This window comes from Bubalus bubalis, chromosome 6 (genome assembly GCF_019923935.1).
Source record: "Bubalus bubalis isolate 160015118507 breed Murrah chromosome 6, NDDB_SH_1, whole genome shotgun sequence".
NCBI classification, from domain to species: Eukaryota; Metazoa; Chordata; class Mammalia; order Artiodactyla; family Bovidae; genus Bubalus; species Bubalus bubalis.
Window position 1 is genome coordinate 80908426 of NC_059162.1, and position 19200 is coordinate 80927625.

Below are 19200 nucleotides of genomic sequence, written 5' to 3' on the forward strand. Positions count from 1 at the left end.
AATAAAGCATGTGTCCATTCAAGAATGTTTACATAAGTGTTTCTATCAGCTGTTTCGATCTTCTATTTCTGCTTGACAAATTTCCCCAAATTTTAGCAGCTGAAAAAACACATACATTCATTGTCTCACAGTTTCCATGGGTCAGGAGTTCAGTCATGGCTTAGTAGGATGCTTAGGATCTCTAAACTGCATCCAAGGTATTGGCCACGCTACAGTCCTTTCTGGAATTCAGGTTTTTTCCAGCTCACATGGTGACAGATTCAATTCTTTGTGGTTGTAGGGCCAAGGTCACGATTTTATTGCTGGATGTCACCCAGGGACTATTCTTAACTCCTAGAAGCCATGAGCAGTTCCTGGCCATGTGAGCTTCTTATACCATGACAGCTTACTTCCTGAAAACTAGCAGGACAATCTCTCTCCAATCTGCTAAGATGGAGTCTTATATAACAAAACATAATTGGCAGAAGTGAGTATCCAATCACCTTTGTCATATTCTATTGGCTAGAAAAAGTCACAGGTTCTGTTTATGCTCAAGGAGAAGGGATTCTACAAGAGCATGACTCACTGTGTCATCTTAGGGTGAATCCACCACAGCAACTTTTATAACAGTTATAACAGTTTTATAACAGTTTTTATAACTGTTACTTTTGTAACAGTTTCCAGTTTAAAACAACTCAAATACCCGTCAACAGGTGAATGGATAAACAAGCTGCAGTATTACTACACAGTGGAATACTACTTAGCACTAAAGATGAATGATATACACAAAACATGACTCAATCTCAAAACAATTGTGCTGAGTGAAAGAAGCTAGACAAAAACAAGTACTTACAGTATGATTCCATTTACATAAAACTCTGGAAAATTCACACTAATCTATAAGGACAGAAAGCAGATCAGGGATGGTCTGGGAATGAGAGTAAAGGGCAGGAAGTGCCGAGTCAGGAGAGAGACATTACAAAGAGGCAGGAGTAAAGTTTTGGGAGTGACAGATATGTTTACAATCTTAATGGTAGTGATGATTACATGGCTGTATCATAAACGTTTCAAGCTGCATACATTAAATAGTTCAATTAATTGTATGTCAATCATACCTGACTGAAGCTGTTTTTGTTTTTTTAAACATAACATCTATTTTCAGAATCAACTTTGTTTAGATATTCCTGCTTGTTGAGGTCCTTTAATGGACCGGAACTTGGTGGTCCCAAGTCGACGATAAGAAAATAAAGGAGAGAAAGAGGCTGATATTCCTTGGTTTACACAGAAAGCCAATAAAGCCCCTGTTCGGGGCTTGCTCTGTTCACGAAGGCCTCAGGCACCCTCTTGATGGGGTGAAGGCGCAGAGCACCTTCTTGAGAGGGTCTTAGAAGCCCGAGCAGGAAAGTGAACTCAGAGAGCCTCTGTGCTCCAGGGGATCAAGCCTGAAAAAGAGAGGGAGACAGACAGACAGACAGACACGGGGACCAGAGCTCTGATGGAGCAAAGGTGTTTTCATCAACATGGTATGTGCATATATACTGTCTTATAAAGTAGTTATTCTCAGCAAAGATAAAGATTAACATTCCAGACTTACAAAACATAGGCGATCCATATTAAAGAGAGAGAGTTGTAAACAATCACTTTTACTGTATGGTTCACAAGAAGGAAGAGGGTACTATCACCATATATAAACGCTAATGAAGGAAATGCCTGGATTCCTCAGTCCCGGGAGAGGCTTGCCTCTCCCCTTAATTCCTGAATATTCAGGAATTAATAAGGAGCAGAGAATTCCTGACAGATCCAAAACAGCACACAGGAAGCCTCCTGTTAAATGCTTCCTGACACTGCTTGTTAACGAAAGCTTCCCTTTTCATCACTTGAGTTTTTCAAATTTACTTTTTAGCAGATTCTAAGACAATGCATTGCAGGTAGATTCTTTACCACCTGAGCTATCAGGGAAGCCCCCAATGAAATAGTAGTTTTTTTTGTTTTTTTTTTAAAGCCCCATTTACATATTTAGCTATTTGTTTTATATCCACTTTTTAAGAGTCTGTTCCAGTATAGATCATTACAGAGTACTGAGTAGAGTTCCCTGTGCTAAACAGTAGGCCCTATCAGTTATCTATTTTATATATAGGGGTGTGTATATGTCAGTCCCAATCTCCCAAATTATCACTCTCCTCGCTTTCCCCCTTTGGTAACCTTGTTTTCTATGTCTGTGACTCTATTTCTGTTTTGTAAATAGGTTAATTTGTACCTTTTTTTTTTTTAAGATTTCACCTATAAGTGCTATCATATGATATTTTTCTTCCTCCAAAACAGCAGCTTTTGTTTGAGGTGGAAAGAATTGTGGCAGCTGTTGGACTGTGGGTCCTACATGATGAGATCTCCTAAAGTGGATTTCTGTCTGGTTAGCTTATACTTTGAAGATTTAGTGGGAGAGTCAGATGGGCAAACATACAACAATATAACTGCACACACCTACACACACTCTATGGAGAGTCTGGGCTGGGTATGCGGTGTGCAGAGAAGATTTTGTGGAGATGATACCTGAATGAGTTTCAGGGGATGAAGAGGAGTTGATCAAGTGAGGATGGGAAAAGGCATTATGGGAAGAGAAAATAGCATAAGCAGAGGCAGGGAAACAGGAAAGAGTATGTTACACGTGGGAAAGCAGGAGTTCAGGCACAAGGTGGGGAATTGCGGTGGACGAGGATGAAGAGAGTGGGTGAGGGCTGACGTGATGCACATGGTGATATGGACCTTATCTTTCAGGCAGAGATTCTCAGAAGAATTTTATGTAGGTGAATGATGTTATCAAAAAAACTATAATCTCATCTATTGATGAAAAGGCATTCAAAATATACAGTGACGGTGAGGACAGGAATGAGTAGATGGATTTAAGACATTGAATGGACAATATGCTAAATCTTGGGGATCAACAAGCCATAAATGAAAGAGTGAAGTCCATAGTAATCCCCAAGTTTTTATTTTGTGGTTATTCCTTAACTGAAAAAAGAAGCATAAGAGGCAGGAGGTAGTCTGCTGGGGGTGGGATGAAGAGGAGGAAATGAGTTTAAGTTGGGCTTGTTGAGTTGAGTTTCAGGTACACTGGAAAGTTAAAGCAAAGGTCTTTTAAGGCACGTAGAAAAAAGTCAGAGAATAAGAATACACATGGGTGGTGCAACTCTCATAGTGGCAAGATGTTCAAGAAAAATGTGTAGAGAGCAGCACTGGGCTAAAACCCCAAAGAACCTTCCACCAAGAGCTAGGAGTAGAAGGAAAATGCATATTGAAGACCCAGAATGAATGGTCAGTGAAGGTAACTAAATTAACTATCCTGTTCTACTAACTAAAGTATCTATTACAAAAACTTGTTCTCTCCCCACTTCCCCCCACCACCCATTTTCACCCCCAGGTCTTCTGGTTGCAAGAAAGGAAAGTAACAAATGCAACTACTTTGCCCTAAAGAAAAGATTAGAAATAGACAGGATAAAATACATTATGAGACAGCTGATATCACAGAAACATTTTTGATTGACTGCCCTGTCCAGGACTTCTTGGTGACTGCTGTTTATCTGTTGACAGTTCATATGTTTGTCCTCCTAGAGAACTACCAGAGAAGAGTCAGAGGCCCAGCCTCTGTTGTGTGACCATCAGCAAAATGCACCTGGGAGCTACATTCTGTAGTTTCACTGAGGTATGGGGTAGGCCATGCAATATGGCTCTTTTACTAGATGTAGAAAGAACTGTAATTGCTATGGAGCTGGATGGGGGTTGTGAATTTGGCTCTGACTGTACTTTAGCACTGATAAAATAAGGAGAGATCTGAGACAGCTGCTGGAATTGTTTGGTTCTGGTTGGGGAGGATAACAAGATCCAGCACTACAATGTTGAGAACTTATTTTATGAACTACCACAGGTAGACTTGGAAATATCTACTAGCCAGGGAAGTGCCCAGACATCAAAGTACGTAGACAGAGCTTTTGTCTCTTTTCATAGCAACTAAAATCAGTTTCTCTAGAAATAAGGGAGAGACCTATTTAATACCTAGACCCAAGGTAGGATAGATGGATGGACAGACAGACAGATAGGTGGGTAGATAGGAAGACACACAATTTGTGGTGTTTGGGGGAGAACTGTGTTGTGTAGGTAGGTAGCCTACAAACTAAGTCTCTTTTTAAAGCAAGGCTGAAACAAGGGTTTCACAGGTGGTACTAGTGGTAAAGAACCTGCTTTCTAATGCAGGAGACATAAGAGACATGGGTTCATTTCCAGGGTCAGGAAGATCCCCTGGAGGAGGAAATGGCAACCTACTCCAGTATTTTTGCGTGGAAAATCCCATGGACAGAGGAGCCTGGTGGGCTACAGTCCACAGGGTTGCAAAGAGTTGGACATGACTAAAGTGACTTTGCACTTAGCACATAAACATTAAAAAACACACAGAGAGAAAAGTGATCAATAATATCCAATATAGCCTAGAAGCCAGGTAAGATAAGGCATCTGTTGAATTTGGGAAATATGGAAGTTTTTGGTGATCATAGTGAATTTTAACCTAGCATAAGACAGATTTTATTGTGCATTGCATGCAAACATGAACTAAAGAAATACAGAGAGTCTGTGACAGATTACTATCAGGAAGTCTGAGAAAATATGAATGATATAGTATTGAGGGAAGTGAAAATGCAGGGTCAGAGGTGGAGATGTAGTTTAGGAGAGATTTCAGTGTATTTTCAGGTTGGGGTAACACAGCAAAAATAAAAAAAAAGAAGGGAAAGAATAAAGATGAGAATATAAGGGGATGGTTAGTTAAGGTCAAAGAGAAAAGAGAGCATGTCCTCTAGGAGAAAACAGAACAGGAACACTGGTGAACTGGACAGATGACATCCTGTCCCTTGAATATGGAGGAAATAAGATGCTAAACCAGGCAGATGGAGATAAATGTATAGATCCTGTGTGTGTGTGTGTGTGTGTGTGTGTGTGTGTGTGTGTGTGTGTTAGTCACTCAGTCATGTCAGGCTCCCTGCAACCCCATGGACTCCTCTGTAGCTCACCAGGCTTCTCTGTCCATGGAATTCCCCAGGCAAGAATACTGAAGTGGGTAGCCATTCCCTTCTCCAGGGGATCTTCCCAACCCAGGGATTGGACCTAGGTCTCCAACACTGCAGGCAAATTCTTTACCATCTGAGACCATGGATCCTCTACTTGGGTTAATGTCCAGCCTCTGAAGCTCCTGAGTGCTCCTCTCCAATACTAGCCTCTTCCCGATCCAAGTCCTGCCAGCAAAAATGTGTGTCTGGTTGTCTAACAACTCTGGATGTAATACCACTAATTGGAAAACCATAATGAATACTGCTGCTTGGCTAACTTGGGGTCAAACAATGAAAGAGAGCTCAAAAAAATCCAAAACAACATATTCACTGATTCACACTTATATTTCTAATTTGTTCTTGCAGTGAGAGGATGAGACAAATTTGAAAAAAAAAAAAAAAAAAAAAAAAGGAAGCCAAGCTGTGAGAGTCTTCCAGAGTTGCTCCATGAAGCTGAGCTGTGGTTGAGGCTGTTCATTTTTTAAATCCTGCAGCTTAATCTTCCAAAGCATCTGTATCAAGGGAGTTGGTCCAGGCAACCAGATCATCCACTTCGTTTTCCCATGGCTCATTTATGCTAACTTCAACCGGCTTTCTCTTCCACCACTCCTTTTCTTTGTCCTTCTTTGTGACAGTATCTGTTTTAGTTTGTGAATCAGGAGAAGTTTGAACTATAATGAGAAACACAAAAAACATAAATTTAATAGACATGGCAGGAAAAACAGTAAGAGAAAGTGTCCCTGCATTTGTACCATAATGCCTAAGATCATCTAAGTGAATGCAAGTAAACTTTTTAAAGTTTCTAAATTTTACAATTGCAATGAACTTATTTTTCATAAATCATTCTTTTCATTTTGGTTGATCTTCTTATGCTCATATATTTACTGAGCCCCTGCTAAGTGCCAGTAGGTGTACAAGGGAAAGGTGTCTGTGAGTGCTTCACATAGATGTGTGCACACGGATGGAATCACAGGATCTAGGGGAAAAGAGATGTGGGCTCTGAAAGACAAGAAGTTTGCTGAAGAGACGGGGGCAAAGGAGGGAGACAGGACTGCTTTAGATGGAGGACACAGCACAGACCACAGCACATAGGTATGAGAGAGAGAACTTGACGGGTTTGGAGGTAAACAGAGTTGATGCTTCAGTATTTATGCTCTGCCAGGTGCTATGCTAAGCATGGGCTACATGCAAAATATAATTTAACTTATACACAATGCTTATGATGGACAGGTATTATTATCTTTACTTTAAGGATGAGACAATTCAGACTAAGTACCCTGCAGTAACTTGTCCAAGGACATTCAGCTTATAATAGTTAATCATTGGTCCACTGGATCCCAAATCACGGTGTAACAGTGTGTAGACAGTTGAGTGGAGCTGGCTAGTTAGGCTGAGGCCAGGTTAGGAACACCTCATATATCACGCAAAGAAGTCTCATCTTTCTTGTATCGGTCTCATAAACAGGGAAACAAATTGATTACATTTTAAAAGAATATAGATACAGTATCTTTATTTCTCAATATTTCTACTCAGTGAGGGGAACTTGCTTTCCAGGGATGAACCTAAGTTGGTGCTATTTATGTTCCGCTACCCCTACAATCCCACTGTATTCTCCTCTCTCTGTGTAACTGTTGCCACCTAATTCATTGCCCAGCACGTGGACCAGGACAAATTCTGTCTCATAATAGTTCTGTGTTTATCTCCCCAGTAACAAATCGAATGAACCTTGTCATATTCACTGTCTTCTTCTTGTGCTATAGGCAAGGATTATGAATGAATTGTTCTCTTGATTTCTTTGGTTATTGCAAAGATTTGCAGAGGATTTGAGTTTAGATAGCTACCATTATTCTATAAGAAGCCTGATGTCACCAATGATTGAGTTTTTATTTTTATATTTTAACATTAATCTCTAGATTTCATTAATTTAGAACTAAATTCTCTTTTCCTTGAGAAAATCTTTAGGAACATATCATTGGCGGATTAACTATACTTTCTGGCCATGTTTGAGCTGTTCTGAGTTCATATGCTTTTGGTCACAAGAAATACTGTTCAAACCACTTTAAACAACAGAGAAGTGTCTCATCTCATAGAAGAGGAAGATCAGAGGAAGGGTAGGACTGAATGATACACTGGCTCAACGGTGTCATTTAGGACATTCTTTCCACAGCTTTGCTCTACCATCTCTGGTGTTGTCTTCATCTTCAGAGTCACAGTGAAGAGAGGTGTGGTCACTCTAGTACTCATATCAGACACAGCGATATCCAGAGGAAAAATGGAGGCTTTTCTCCAGGGTCTCATTTTTAAAAGTAGGAAAACTACCCCTGCAAGCTCCTAGTGTATTTCCTCTCAGGCTGGTTTGTGAACCTTGCTCCTAAGCTAGTCACTGGCAAGGAAAATGAGATTACTATGATTGGCCAACAACAGTTGTTAAAGTGGAATGAATATTGGGAGTCAATGACCTTGATTATTTGCCCTCTTAATTCCTACTCTGTTCTTTTTTTAAAATTAAACAAACAAACAAACAAACACACTTCCAGGAAGCATAAAAAGAAATTCTGGCTAGATAGCAGAGCCTAATGCAAAACAAACATAAAAATGTTTCCTCGTGACACAGAAAAAGTAAATATTATTTTGAACTTTTTTCCTCCAGAAAATCTTAAGCATTATAAACCCCTCTGAGAAACCTTGGATTTACTGGTTGGAATGAACCAATAACTTTGTTACCACATTAAAATAAGTTACAGAAGCACAAATTCTCATTACCTTATGGTTTGTATGCCTTTCTTGGGATGGATCTTGAAAACTCTGCTTCTTAAAATTTTTTCTAGTCTTAAAATAATTTTGTCCATGAAGAGACTAAATTTTGTTCTGATTGGTGGGCTCTGGTTTATTGCCCGATGGTTAATTTCCATTCACTTCTGTATCAGCCTCAGTTTAGTTAGAAAAGCAGAGCCCTTATAAGTAATACAAGAATGAAAGGTTTAAGATATGAAACAGGGATTACACATGTGTGGAAAGACCTGGAACAGTGAAGTCTGGAAGGCCATAGCTGGAAGAACATCACTGCTTTATGTCAGTCTGATTCATTGACATGAGTGGAAAACACCAGGAGTGCAAGGGGAGCACAAGATGCTGCACACAGCTGACCACTCTACATGGGATAGACATTGTGAGCTCATGGAGGTTTCTATGAAGCCCTCACATCTGTAAAGTGAGAGTGTGTGAAGAGTTGCATGAAATTGCTGTCTGAGAAAACTTCCATGTATGATACACACAGCTCCTCAAGAATTATGGCCTCCTCTTTACTCCCACCTCCAAAATTTGAGATAAATTTTTTTCACATTAGCAAATCATGATATGCTAACCCTTCTCTGCAAAAGGGAAGCACAGAGTTCATTTCTTTTCTAGCTGAGTCATATTTCCCTTTGGTATCCTGGATAAGCTCACTCTTGCTACATTATAAACAATCACAGGATCCTAGTGGCATATGACAGCAAGCATTTGTTTAGGTTACACAACTACAGGTCAGCTGACTGTTGGCCTCTCTGAGTTGGGAATGGTTGGGAAGCTTGATTGGGAAGCTTGGTGACCAGAGGGCTAGTCCAGGCATGCTCTTGGGATGATGGCAGAGGTGAAAAAGAGCAAACCAAATTGCACAAACCCTTCCCAAACTCTGAGCACATCAGTTCAGTTGCTCAGCCATGTCCAACTCTTTGTGACCCCATGAATTGCAGCATGCCAGGCCTCCCTGTCCATCATCAATTCCCGGAGTTTACCCACACTCATGTCCATCAAGTCGGTGATGCCATCCAGCCATCTCATCCTCTGTCGTTCCCTTCTCCTCCTGCCCCCAATCCCTCCCAGCATCAGAGTCTTTTCCAATGAGTCAACTCTTCGCATGAGGTGGCCAAAGTATTGGAGTTTCAGCTTCAGCATCAGTCCTTCCAATGAACACCCAGGACTGATCTCTTTTAGGATGGACTGGTTGGATCATCTTGCAGTCCAAGGGACTCTCAAGAGTTTTCTCCAACACCACAGTTCAAAAGAGTCAATTCTTCAGTGCTCAGCTTTCTTTACAGTCCAACTCTCACATCCATACATGACCACTGGAAAAACCATAGCCTTGACTAGACAGACCTTTGTTGGCAAAGTAACATCTCTGCTTTTGAATATGCTATCTAGGTTGGTCATAACTTTCATTCCAAGGAGTAAGTGTCTTTTAATTTCATGGCTGCAGTCACCATCTGCAGTGATTCTGGAGCCCAGAAAAATAAAGTCTGACACTGTTTCCACTGTTTCCCCATCTATTTGCCATGAAGTGATGGGACCAGATGCCATGATCTTAGTTTTCTGAATGTTGCGCTTTAAGCCAACTTTTTCACTCTCCTCTTTCACTTTCATCAGGAGGCTTTTTAGTTCCTCTTCACTTTCTGCCATAAGGGTGGTGTCATCTGCATATCTGAGGTTATTGATATTTCTCCCAGCAATCTTGATTCCAGCTTGTGCTTCTTCCAGCCCAGCGTTTTTCTGAGCACATCACACCCCAGTAAAATGCCATTGGTTAAAGCAAGTAGTATGGCAAAGCTCAAAGTCAAGGGTCAAGGGAGTATATTTTGCCCGTGGTGGTAGAACAAGATAGGGAGTGAAAATTCCTGAACAATAATCTAATTGGTCACAACCTCTTAGGTTTAGTATCTTAGCAATAAGATTAGACACAAAAGAGAGTCTACCTCAGTGTCAAAGTGGACATGGCTCAGCACTAAATTAAATGAAATTAAGTGAGTTTCTGGACATTCTTTAAAACATTCTCTCTCCCAGCTCACATTTCTTACTTTTTCTCATTCACCATGAGTTTATCCCCCCTTTCTCCAAAATCACAGGGCTGCTGAAACCATGACAACTCTACCCCATTCGATCATTCATTTGCTCATTTGTTTATGAGCTCTGAATGACTACTCCCTATCACTGCACAGAGAGGTCAGCAGCCCCTTCCCTCAAGGAAGTCACCTTCTATTGAATGAGACTGGCCATAAAGAGACCATTAAAACATGGCATGTATGGTGGACAGACTCTAAAGTGACTTGTTATGGTCTCCACATTCAGCTGTTAACACCTTTGTGTAATCCCCTCCCTTCTGAGTGTGGGTAGGATTTTCTGCTTGCTTCTAATCAATGAAATATGCCAAAGGTAATGAAATCTCATTTCCATGATCATGTCACATTACATAAGATTCTACCTTGCTATGTGACTCGTTCTAGAGACTCTCCTTGCTGGGTGGATGAAGCAGGAGGCTGTGTTAGGAAAGCCCACATGGCAATGAACTGCAGGCAGCCTCAAAAACATAGGAAGGCCTCCAGCATACAGCCAGCAAGAAAATCCTCAGTAGTAAAGACAAAAGGGAGTGAATTCTGTCAACAGTTCTGTGTATTCACCTCAGTGAGCTTACAACAAGCAGATTCCCCACTCGAGCCTCCAGATGAGAATGCAGCCGAGCTGACACCTGGATCACAGTCTAATGAGATCCCAACCAGAGGCTCCTGCTACACTGTGCCTTGTCTTTGAGCACACAGAAACTGAAATAAAAATATGTGTTGTTTTAAGCCATTAACTGTGGTAATTTGTTACATAGCAATAGAAAACTAACAGAGCATGATAAGGCATGATAGAAATGCTATGAGAGCCCACAGGGAAAGTTTCTTAGAGAAACCTGAGTTGAATCTCAAAGGATTAGGTACTAGAAAGGAAAGAAAAGGAAGCAATGGTCTTTGGGGGGGGGGGGGGGTATAAGAAAATGGTGCACCTCTCAAATTTTTTTGAAATGAAGACAGGAATAAACAACTATGACCTATTAAGTCAGTGTGGTGTTTATGGTATTAGTAAAACATCAATAAATGATATCACTGGAAAGGCTGACAGATATTAGAGTATTAAGGACTTTGCCTTATCAAAGGGTAGAAATTTTCTCCTGAAGGAAATGATAAACAAGAGGTTTTAGATATGTTAAAAACATAAGCATATTTGAGCTATAGAAAGCAGTCTGAGAAAGCATGAACAGAAATTATTGTAATCATCAACTTAACTAGATAGATATGGAGCCTGGGAACAGAAAGTTAGAGACAGGGGAGTAGGACCTTGAAGAATCACTGATTGAAGGTTACTGTCTATGCCTGGGAATTAGATGCGGTTGTGTTTCAAGGACAGGCAACAGCAAAAGCAGTAACTAATAGTTTATAAGACTTCCCAGTTTACAAAGAATTTTTACCTATGTGAAGTCATTTACTCACAAGAATCCTGTGAGGCAGGGAAGGATTTTGGAAACAAATACATATTGGACATTTTCCATGTACCCAGCACTAGCTGAGGATGAAGAAACTGAAGCTCAGAGGTTAAGAGGCTGTCCTAAATTACACAGACCTGCTGGCTCCACCCAAATTCTCTGACCCCAAACATTTTGCTTTCCCTTCTATAGTAGCTGATTTCCGTGATAAATTACGAGCTCCCTCTTCTTGCTTAAGACCTGCCTCCAATCTGCTCCAAATGTTTCTTTGAAAAAACATTAATTCTTAAAAAAAAATACCCAAAACATCTCAACTAACTTATTCCTTTCTTTTTAGCCATATTGCCGTTATCTCTAAATCTAAAATGAGCTCTAGTAGTCAGTTTAGTGTTTTGCTTATTTTTGCTACTTTTATACATTTTGAAATTTAGCCTTAGATTTTCAGTGTATTCACCTATTAAAGGCTACAAAAGCTTGAGAGTAAAACTAATCCTTTTTTTTTTCAAAGCTCCAATTCTTATGTAAGTAGTTTACTGAATTTATTTTGTTAGTCAGAAAGAGTTAATAAAGCAACTTCAAAAGGAGAACAAAAGATTAGACCTCACATATTTCAACTTATTTGAACTAAACAAAAATTTTAATGCATTAATGCAACTAGTATCTTAGTTCTAAAAACAAAGGAAAACAAATAGATTGAACTCAGTTTACTTGGAGGTATGCAGACATAACTTCTTCCAGTTTGATAATTGGCTTTCTGAGGCTTTATATTTTCTCTAGCAATCCGAGATATGGCAGCAATATACCTAGAATAACAAAAAGAAGAAGCTGTCACTTATGAATATAAATGGAAAGGCCAAACACTGTTGGGGGCCGGCGTGAGGCACTCCGCCCATGGCAAAGGTCATGAGGAAGGAGGCTTGACATACGCAAAGGCGGGATCGAGCCTCAGGAGTCCCCCTGGAAATCCTCGAGCATCTACCCCCATAACCAGAGCCTGCCTACTTTACTACTTTGTGCTCTCACCTACACCTCTGACTTTACGGGGGGCTGTCCCCCACCACCTCTTTCGGAGAAGGAGTTAACTTAGAGCTCCAGTTAATAATAATTCCTGGGTGTGATAGGAATGTTTCAACCTACAAACTCCTCTGAAGGTTCTCTAGCCTGCCTGACAGGCTTGTCCGGCCACATGTGATTGCTCACAGCCTCCCAACTGTGAGAGGCACGAGATGCTTTAAACCTTCTAAAAACAGGTTCTTTAGAAAAGTTAGAAAATTATTAGTATAAGAATAATGGGCTGATTGGAAATCGTATTGGTGAAGGGTTTTTCATTTGTTGAGCCGATGTTTACTGCTAAGTCTCCATATCCCCTGCCCTTACACACATTAATGAATATATAAAAGAAATAAGTATTAACCTTTGATATAAATCACGTTAGACCTTAGGCTAAGTAAATTCTTTCCTTAACTAAAACCCACTACACCCTCTCCCTATAGGAATGTAACTTTATTTGGGTGGCGTCTGTTTTAAGAATAATCACCCCTGGAGAAATAAGTGTCCTGGTTGACTGACTGCTGTCACAAGGAGAGGGTCGTAAATTGTCAGCAGGCCCCCTGGCCAGAAGATGATGTAACACCCCTAAGACCTCTGTATACATTTGTATGAAGCACCTGACTTTGATAAAAGTCAGGACTGCTGACCCCATGTGACTTTTGCATAACATCTCAGTGTATAAAAGTAGACCATGGAAAATAAAGAATGGGGATCAGTTCCTCGAAAGACTAGTCTCCCCATGTCTCTCTCTCACTCTGGCTGAGTCTCCATCTGGAGCCCGGAACCCACCATGCTTACTAATTATGCCTGGGCTTCTAAGATCCGACCGGGGAGGCCTCAGTGTCTCCTCTCCTTCGGGAGAACGGAAGGACGCCTGTGGCCTACGTAAGTGGTGCAAACTTCTTGTCTTGAAGTTTTATTGGTCCCCCGCGTAAACCAAGCTATTCAGCCTCTTTTCTCCACTGAATTTTCCTACTGAGCTATCCTCATTCTATTACTCTTTATATCCTTAATTAACGTTTAATTAAGCAGTTGTTCCCTGACCCTCGCCTACGCCGTCTCTCCTTCGAATACCCTGGATCAGCTGGGGCTGGACCTCGGCAAAACACAATTTCTAGAAAAATAATATTTAAAAAATAACTGTTAACTTTTGATGTCAATGTGTTGAATAAGTTGGTGAGTTTTTTCCCCACTCTGTTTTCTGGAAGACTATGTATAAGGTTTGAGTGACCTATTCTTGAAACTTAAGTTAAAAAACCTATTAAAAACATCTGTACTTAGTTAAAAGAAGAAGAAAAAATTGTCTAATTTCTATGAATTTTGGGAAGTGTACATTACTTTTGAAAAAAATAAGGCCAACAAATCCGATGAACCCAAGGAGCAGAGCAATGAGTTTTGACTATGGTGCCATTCTGAGTATTGACTAATGCAGTGGTAAACTGAAATTACTCTGTATGCGTTTTACTGTCGAAGAGTATCTAGAAAAGTAAACAAATATGGTGTTAGAGTAATATTTTAAGAGTAATAAAGACATCATTTGGTATACCAAGGTATGTTAATTTCTTAGAGCAGCCATAACAAACTACTACAAACACGGTGACCTAAAATAACAGACATTTAATTTCTCATGGTTTTGGAGACTAAAGTCTACAAACAAGGTGTTGTCAGGACCAGGCTTCCCCCAAAGGCTTCAGGGAAGAATCCTTCTTTGCCTCTTCCTAGCTTCCACTGGTTCCCAGCAATCCTTGAAAGAGCTGACTCATTTGAAAAGACCTGATGCTGGGAAAGATTGAAGGCGGGAGGACAAGGGGACGACAGAGGATGAGATGGTTGGATGGCATCACCGACTCAATGGACATGAGTTTGAGTAAACTCTGGGAGCTGGTGATGGACAGGGAGGCCTGGCGTGCTGCAGTCCATGGGGTTGGAAAGAGTCAGTCATGAGAAACTGAACTGAATGAGCAACTGGACTGAACTATGAAACTCTAGGTTAATGGACAGTGATGGAGCTGGTGATGGACAGGGAGGCCTGGCGTGCTGCAGTCCATGGGGTCAGAAAGAGTAAGACATGAGAGACTGAACTGAATTGAGCAAGTGAACTGAACTGATGAAACTCTAGGTTAATGGACAGTGATGGAGCTGGTGATGGACCGGGAGGCCGGGTGTGCTACAGTCCATGGGATCGGAAAGAGTCAGACATGACTTGAGCAACTGAACTGAACTGATGAAACTCTAGGTTAACAATTTCTTTCTAACACTTTAAAACTGGCATCCATTATCTTTTGGCTTGGAAGTTTTCTGACAAGAAGTTATTGGTTGTTCTTATCTTTGTTCCTCTATATGCAGTGTGTATGTGTGTTTAACCTTCATTGCTTTTAAGATTTTCTCCTATCACTGAGTAATAGCAATCTGATTTTTATATGTCTTGGAATGGTTTCTTTATTCTTCTGCTTCTTGGGATTTGTTGAGCTTCTTCATCTCTGAGTTTGTATCTTTCATCAAATTTGGAAAATTTTCCACTATAATTATTTCTTTGCATATTTTTTCTGTCAGTTTTTTTGGGGTACACCAATTACATGTATCTTACACCTTACACTTAATAATACACCTTACACTTAATAATATCCCATAGCGCATTGGGACTTTAAATGTTCTTTTCTCACTATGCTTACTTTCAAGAGTGTTTATTGCTACATTTTCAAGTTCATCAATCATTTCTTCTTCAGTATCTAATTTGCTTCTTTCCATATAGTTTGTATTTAAAGTATTTTGCATTTATTTTATCTCTGGATGTTCCCTTAGTCTTTTGTATATCTTCCATTACTTTTCATTATATTCATGATTTTCTTCAGATCCTTGAGTATATTTTATAAGATGTATAAAAGGGGCATTAAGGTTCACACTTACTAATTCTATTATCTCTATCAGCTATGGATCTATCTATACTGATAGATTTTCTTTTGGCTATAAATTATACTTTCCTGCTTTTTTGTACAGCTGATCATTTTTGATGGGATGATGGACAATGTAAATTTTATGTTGCCGGGTGCTGAATTTTGTTATTTTCCTTTATATATAGTTGTCCATCGCTGTGGCATGAAGTTCAGTATCTTACAAATCAGTTTAATACTTCAAGGTTTGTGTTTAGGCGTCCACAGGGGTCCAGAATAGCCTTTACTTGGAGACAAGCTCAGTCCGTAAAGCATCTGCCTGCAATGTGGGAGACCTGGGTTCAATTTCTGGATCAGAAGTTCCCCTGGAGAAGGAAATGGCAACCCACTCCAGTTTTCTTGCCTGGAGAATCCCATGGACAGAGGAGCCTGGCAGGCTACAGTTCATGGGATCTCAAGAGTCAGACATGACTTAGCCCTATCTTTTTTTATCTTTATAGCCCCATTCCTAATGTATGACTCTTCTGAAGCTTCCATCCAATGTCCTTTGAATTAAGAGTTCTAGCCACTCTAGCAAGAATGCACACCATTTCTAGCTCTGTAAGTCTTGTATGAATTCCAAAACAAAATCATTATAATCTTATTTTCCTCAAAGCAAACATGACTTCAGTTAGAAAACAGTATAACTTGATTTATACCTTTTCTCTCCCAGTGGTAAATCTTTGTCCTCAAAAACTATATAATATTTCCTCTTTCATTTAAACATTTGCCTTTATCTAACTGAAAATATAAATTATAAAAAATCTTGATTGTCACAATTTTAAAATTAAAAATGCAATTAAAGTGAATATAAGGGAAGGTATAATAATTATTAAGTTAAAAATAACAAAAACCCCTAATGCTTGTTCTTATTAAATTCTTCTATCATTTTGGTGGCTCTGTAAACTGTTACACATTCTTGAGAAGTTGCTCTATGTACATAACAAGTGTCATAAAACTTATTACATCCTTCCATCTAGTAACCTGACTTTCAGTAACAAGCTCTAAGAAACTTCTTGGCCTCCTTTTTATCCTTCCCTTCAGGTAAAATGTACACTAATAAGCCTTTAGGGAACCACAGCTGTCTTCAGTCTTACCTTGCTTAGACCAAGGCATAAGCAAATAAACTCTTGCAACATATTTCTGTGGCCTTGGGGAGTGGGGTAGGTTGTTGTAGGGGTAGGCAATGGGGAGAGGGAGAGAGAGAGAAAGAGAAAGAGAGACCACTCTCTCAGAAGTGTTATATGTGGGAGCAGAACCAAAGAAATGATTCCCTTTTTGGCAGGAGGCAGCCTAGTATGTTTCTGAATTGAAACCCCTCTTTCTGAAGAGAGATGGAAGAGGAAGCAGCCTTAAGCCACACTGTCTATAATACAGGAAGATCCATCAGATTCTGTGCTACAGCCAAAGATCCACGGTAAAATCTGGGGGCAACCTTCTGAGAGAAAAACTAATGAATCATATCCATAAGAGATAAACAATAAAGAGTAAAAAAATTCATAAAAAAAAAACAGCTGAGAGAACTGGGTGTGTTTATTGTGAAAAAGAGAAAACTTAAGAGGAGGAAAGAGAAAGACATTATGACTCTTTCTGAGACTTAAAGGGCAAGTCCACAAAACAGAGGAGCCTTACCTGTGTTGCTTCAAAGGACAGCAGCAGTACTTTCTCATCTGTCACAACGTGCGTGCCTGCTAAATCTCTTCAGTCATGTCTGACTCTTTGCGATCCCATGGACTGTAGCCTGCCAGGCTCCTCTGTCCATGGGATTCTCCAGGCAAGAATACTGGAGTGGGTTGCCACGCCCTCCTCCAGGGCATCTTTCTGACCCAGGGATCGAACCCATCTCTTACGTTTCCTGACGTGGCAGGCAGGTTCTTTACCACTAGTACCACCTGGGAAGCCCCTTCTGCCACAGCAGTCTCCCCTGAATCATGCTTTCTACCCACATCCAAAGCCAAGATGCTTAGTGTCTGAGCTGATGCTCAATCTGATCAAATAAGACATGCCTTGTAGCATCTGGTAGGTAGGCCTGGATTTGAATTCGGCTCTGTCGTTCACTGAGTGTCTAACCTTAGCAAATTCGTTTTTTTTTTTTTTTTTCTTTTTTTTCTGTTAAAATCTTCTTTATAAGATGGAAGCAATTTCTCATTTTCTGGATGGCTTTGCAGACACATATGTAAAGGTGCATAATAGGTGTTCAAGGAAAGTCTGTTAAATGAATGAAAGAAATTTGGAATAGCTGAATATCACAAGATGTTAGATTTAAGCTTGAAATAAGGAAGATTAGAGCTAATTGAATGTTCCTGAAGTACTGAGCTTCAAGTCTCTAAAAATATCTAAGCAGACACTAAGTAAAATTATTTTTTAAAAGAATTTTTCTCCTCTAATTTTTTCCATGTCTTTATTTTAAAAAGGACATTTGAAATACTCATTCTCTCTTTAACCACAAGATGGCACTCAAGGTTTAATCTTTGGGGAATAAAAAAGTATTTAATTCCTGCTTAAAAATGCATTAAATATATAATTATGTAAACCTACAAAAACAATGTTTAACTTCAATAATTCTGAAAGGATAACACAAGCATACATTAAGTTAACATACCCAGAATAGATACTTTCTATATAACTGGAGAAACTGGAATCAAACATGTTAAAGGATGATCACATATTTTTGTGAGTTAAAACTCACAGTCAAAAAATCAGACACTAAAGGAAATTAGAAACAATGAATATTAACTCCTTTATTTAAAATACAGTACAATTAAGAGTATATTTTACAAATATAAGAAAGTTTTATATTGGTATTTTGATATAACACATGACAATCCATTTTAAAATATGCTTCCTCCTTGGAAGAAAAGCTATGGCAAACCTAGAGAGCATATTAAAAAGCAGAGACATTATTTTGCCAACATAGGTCTGTATAGTCAAACCTATGGTTTTCCCAATAGTTGTATATACATGTGAAAGCTGGACCATAAAGAAGGCTGAGTGTCAAAGAATTGATGTCTGAATTGTGGTGCTAGAGAAAACTCTTGAGAGTCTCTTGGACTGCAAGGAGATCAAACCAATCAATCCTAAAGGAAATCAACTCTGAATATTCATTGGAAGGATTGATGCTGAAGCTGAAACTCCAGTACTTTGGCCATCTGATGCAAAGAGCTGACTCATTTGAAAAGACCCTGATGCTGGGAAAGACTGAAGCCGGATGAGAAGGAAGTGACAGAGGATGAGGTGGTTCGATGGCATCACTGACAATGGACATGAGTTTGAGCAAACTCAAGAGTCGGTGAACAGCTGGGAAGCCTGGTGTGCTGCAGTCCACTGGGTTGCAAGGAGTTGGATATGACTCAGCAACTGAACAACAGAACCAACAATCCATTTTTATTAAAGGGCTTCCCTGGTGGCTCAGAGGTAAAGAATCCGCCTGCAATGCAGGGGATGCAGGTTCGATCCCTAGGTCGGAAAGATCCCCTGGAGCAGGAAATGGCAACCCACTCCAGTATTCTTGCTTGGAAAACTTCATGGATAGAGGAGCCTGGTGGACTACAGTCCAGGGGGTCACAAAGAGTCAGACATGACTGAGCACGCATGCACAACCCATTTTATACAGAAGAAAAAAGGAACTAATATTGTTTAATAATAGAATTAAAATCGATCCAAAACCACAAAACTTTTCCACAATAGCAGACTTGACTTATGTTAGTAATTGGGTAGGTAGTATTTTTACATGTACCTTAAAAATTTAAGCTTTTAATAAGCACATCTTCATAGGCAAATGGGAAATAAAGTTTCAGTATTCAAAAACAGTATGTGTTTATCAATAACTTTGGGCAAGTTGGTTAATCTCTTTGTGCCTCATTTTTTCATTCAG

General features: G+C 39.7%; 1 protein-coding gene across 17 annotated transcripts in view; it reads right to left on the reverse strand.

Annotated features, from left to right (window-relative positions):
- Positions 1-5447: 5447 nt before the first annotated feature.
- UBE2U (ubiquitin conjugating enzyme E2 U) overlaps positions 5448-19200 on the reverse strand; it is an 84728-nt gene continuing 70975 nt past the window's right edge. For 10 of the 17 annotated variants that reach the window (XM_044944896.2, XM_045166140.1, XM_045166138.1 and 7 more), the window contains 2 exons: positions 12055-12149; positions 5448-5740 (listed from right to left, as the gene is read on the reverse strand). In XM_044944896.2, the coding sequence (XP_044800831.2) occupies positions 5565-5740; positions 12055-12149 (271 nt within the window). In that variant the 3' untranslated portion in view covers positions 5448-5564. Of the gene's footprint in view, positions 5741-12054; positions 12150-18635; positions 18684-19200 lie in introns of those variants that run through there. The other 7 variants (XM_045166134.1, XR_006641213.1, XM_045166144.1 and 4 more) reach the window with 5 other exon arrangements.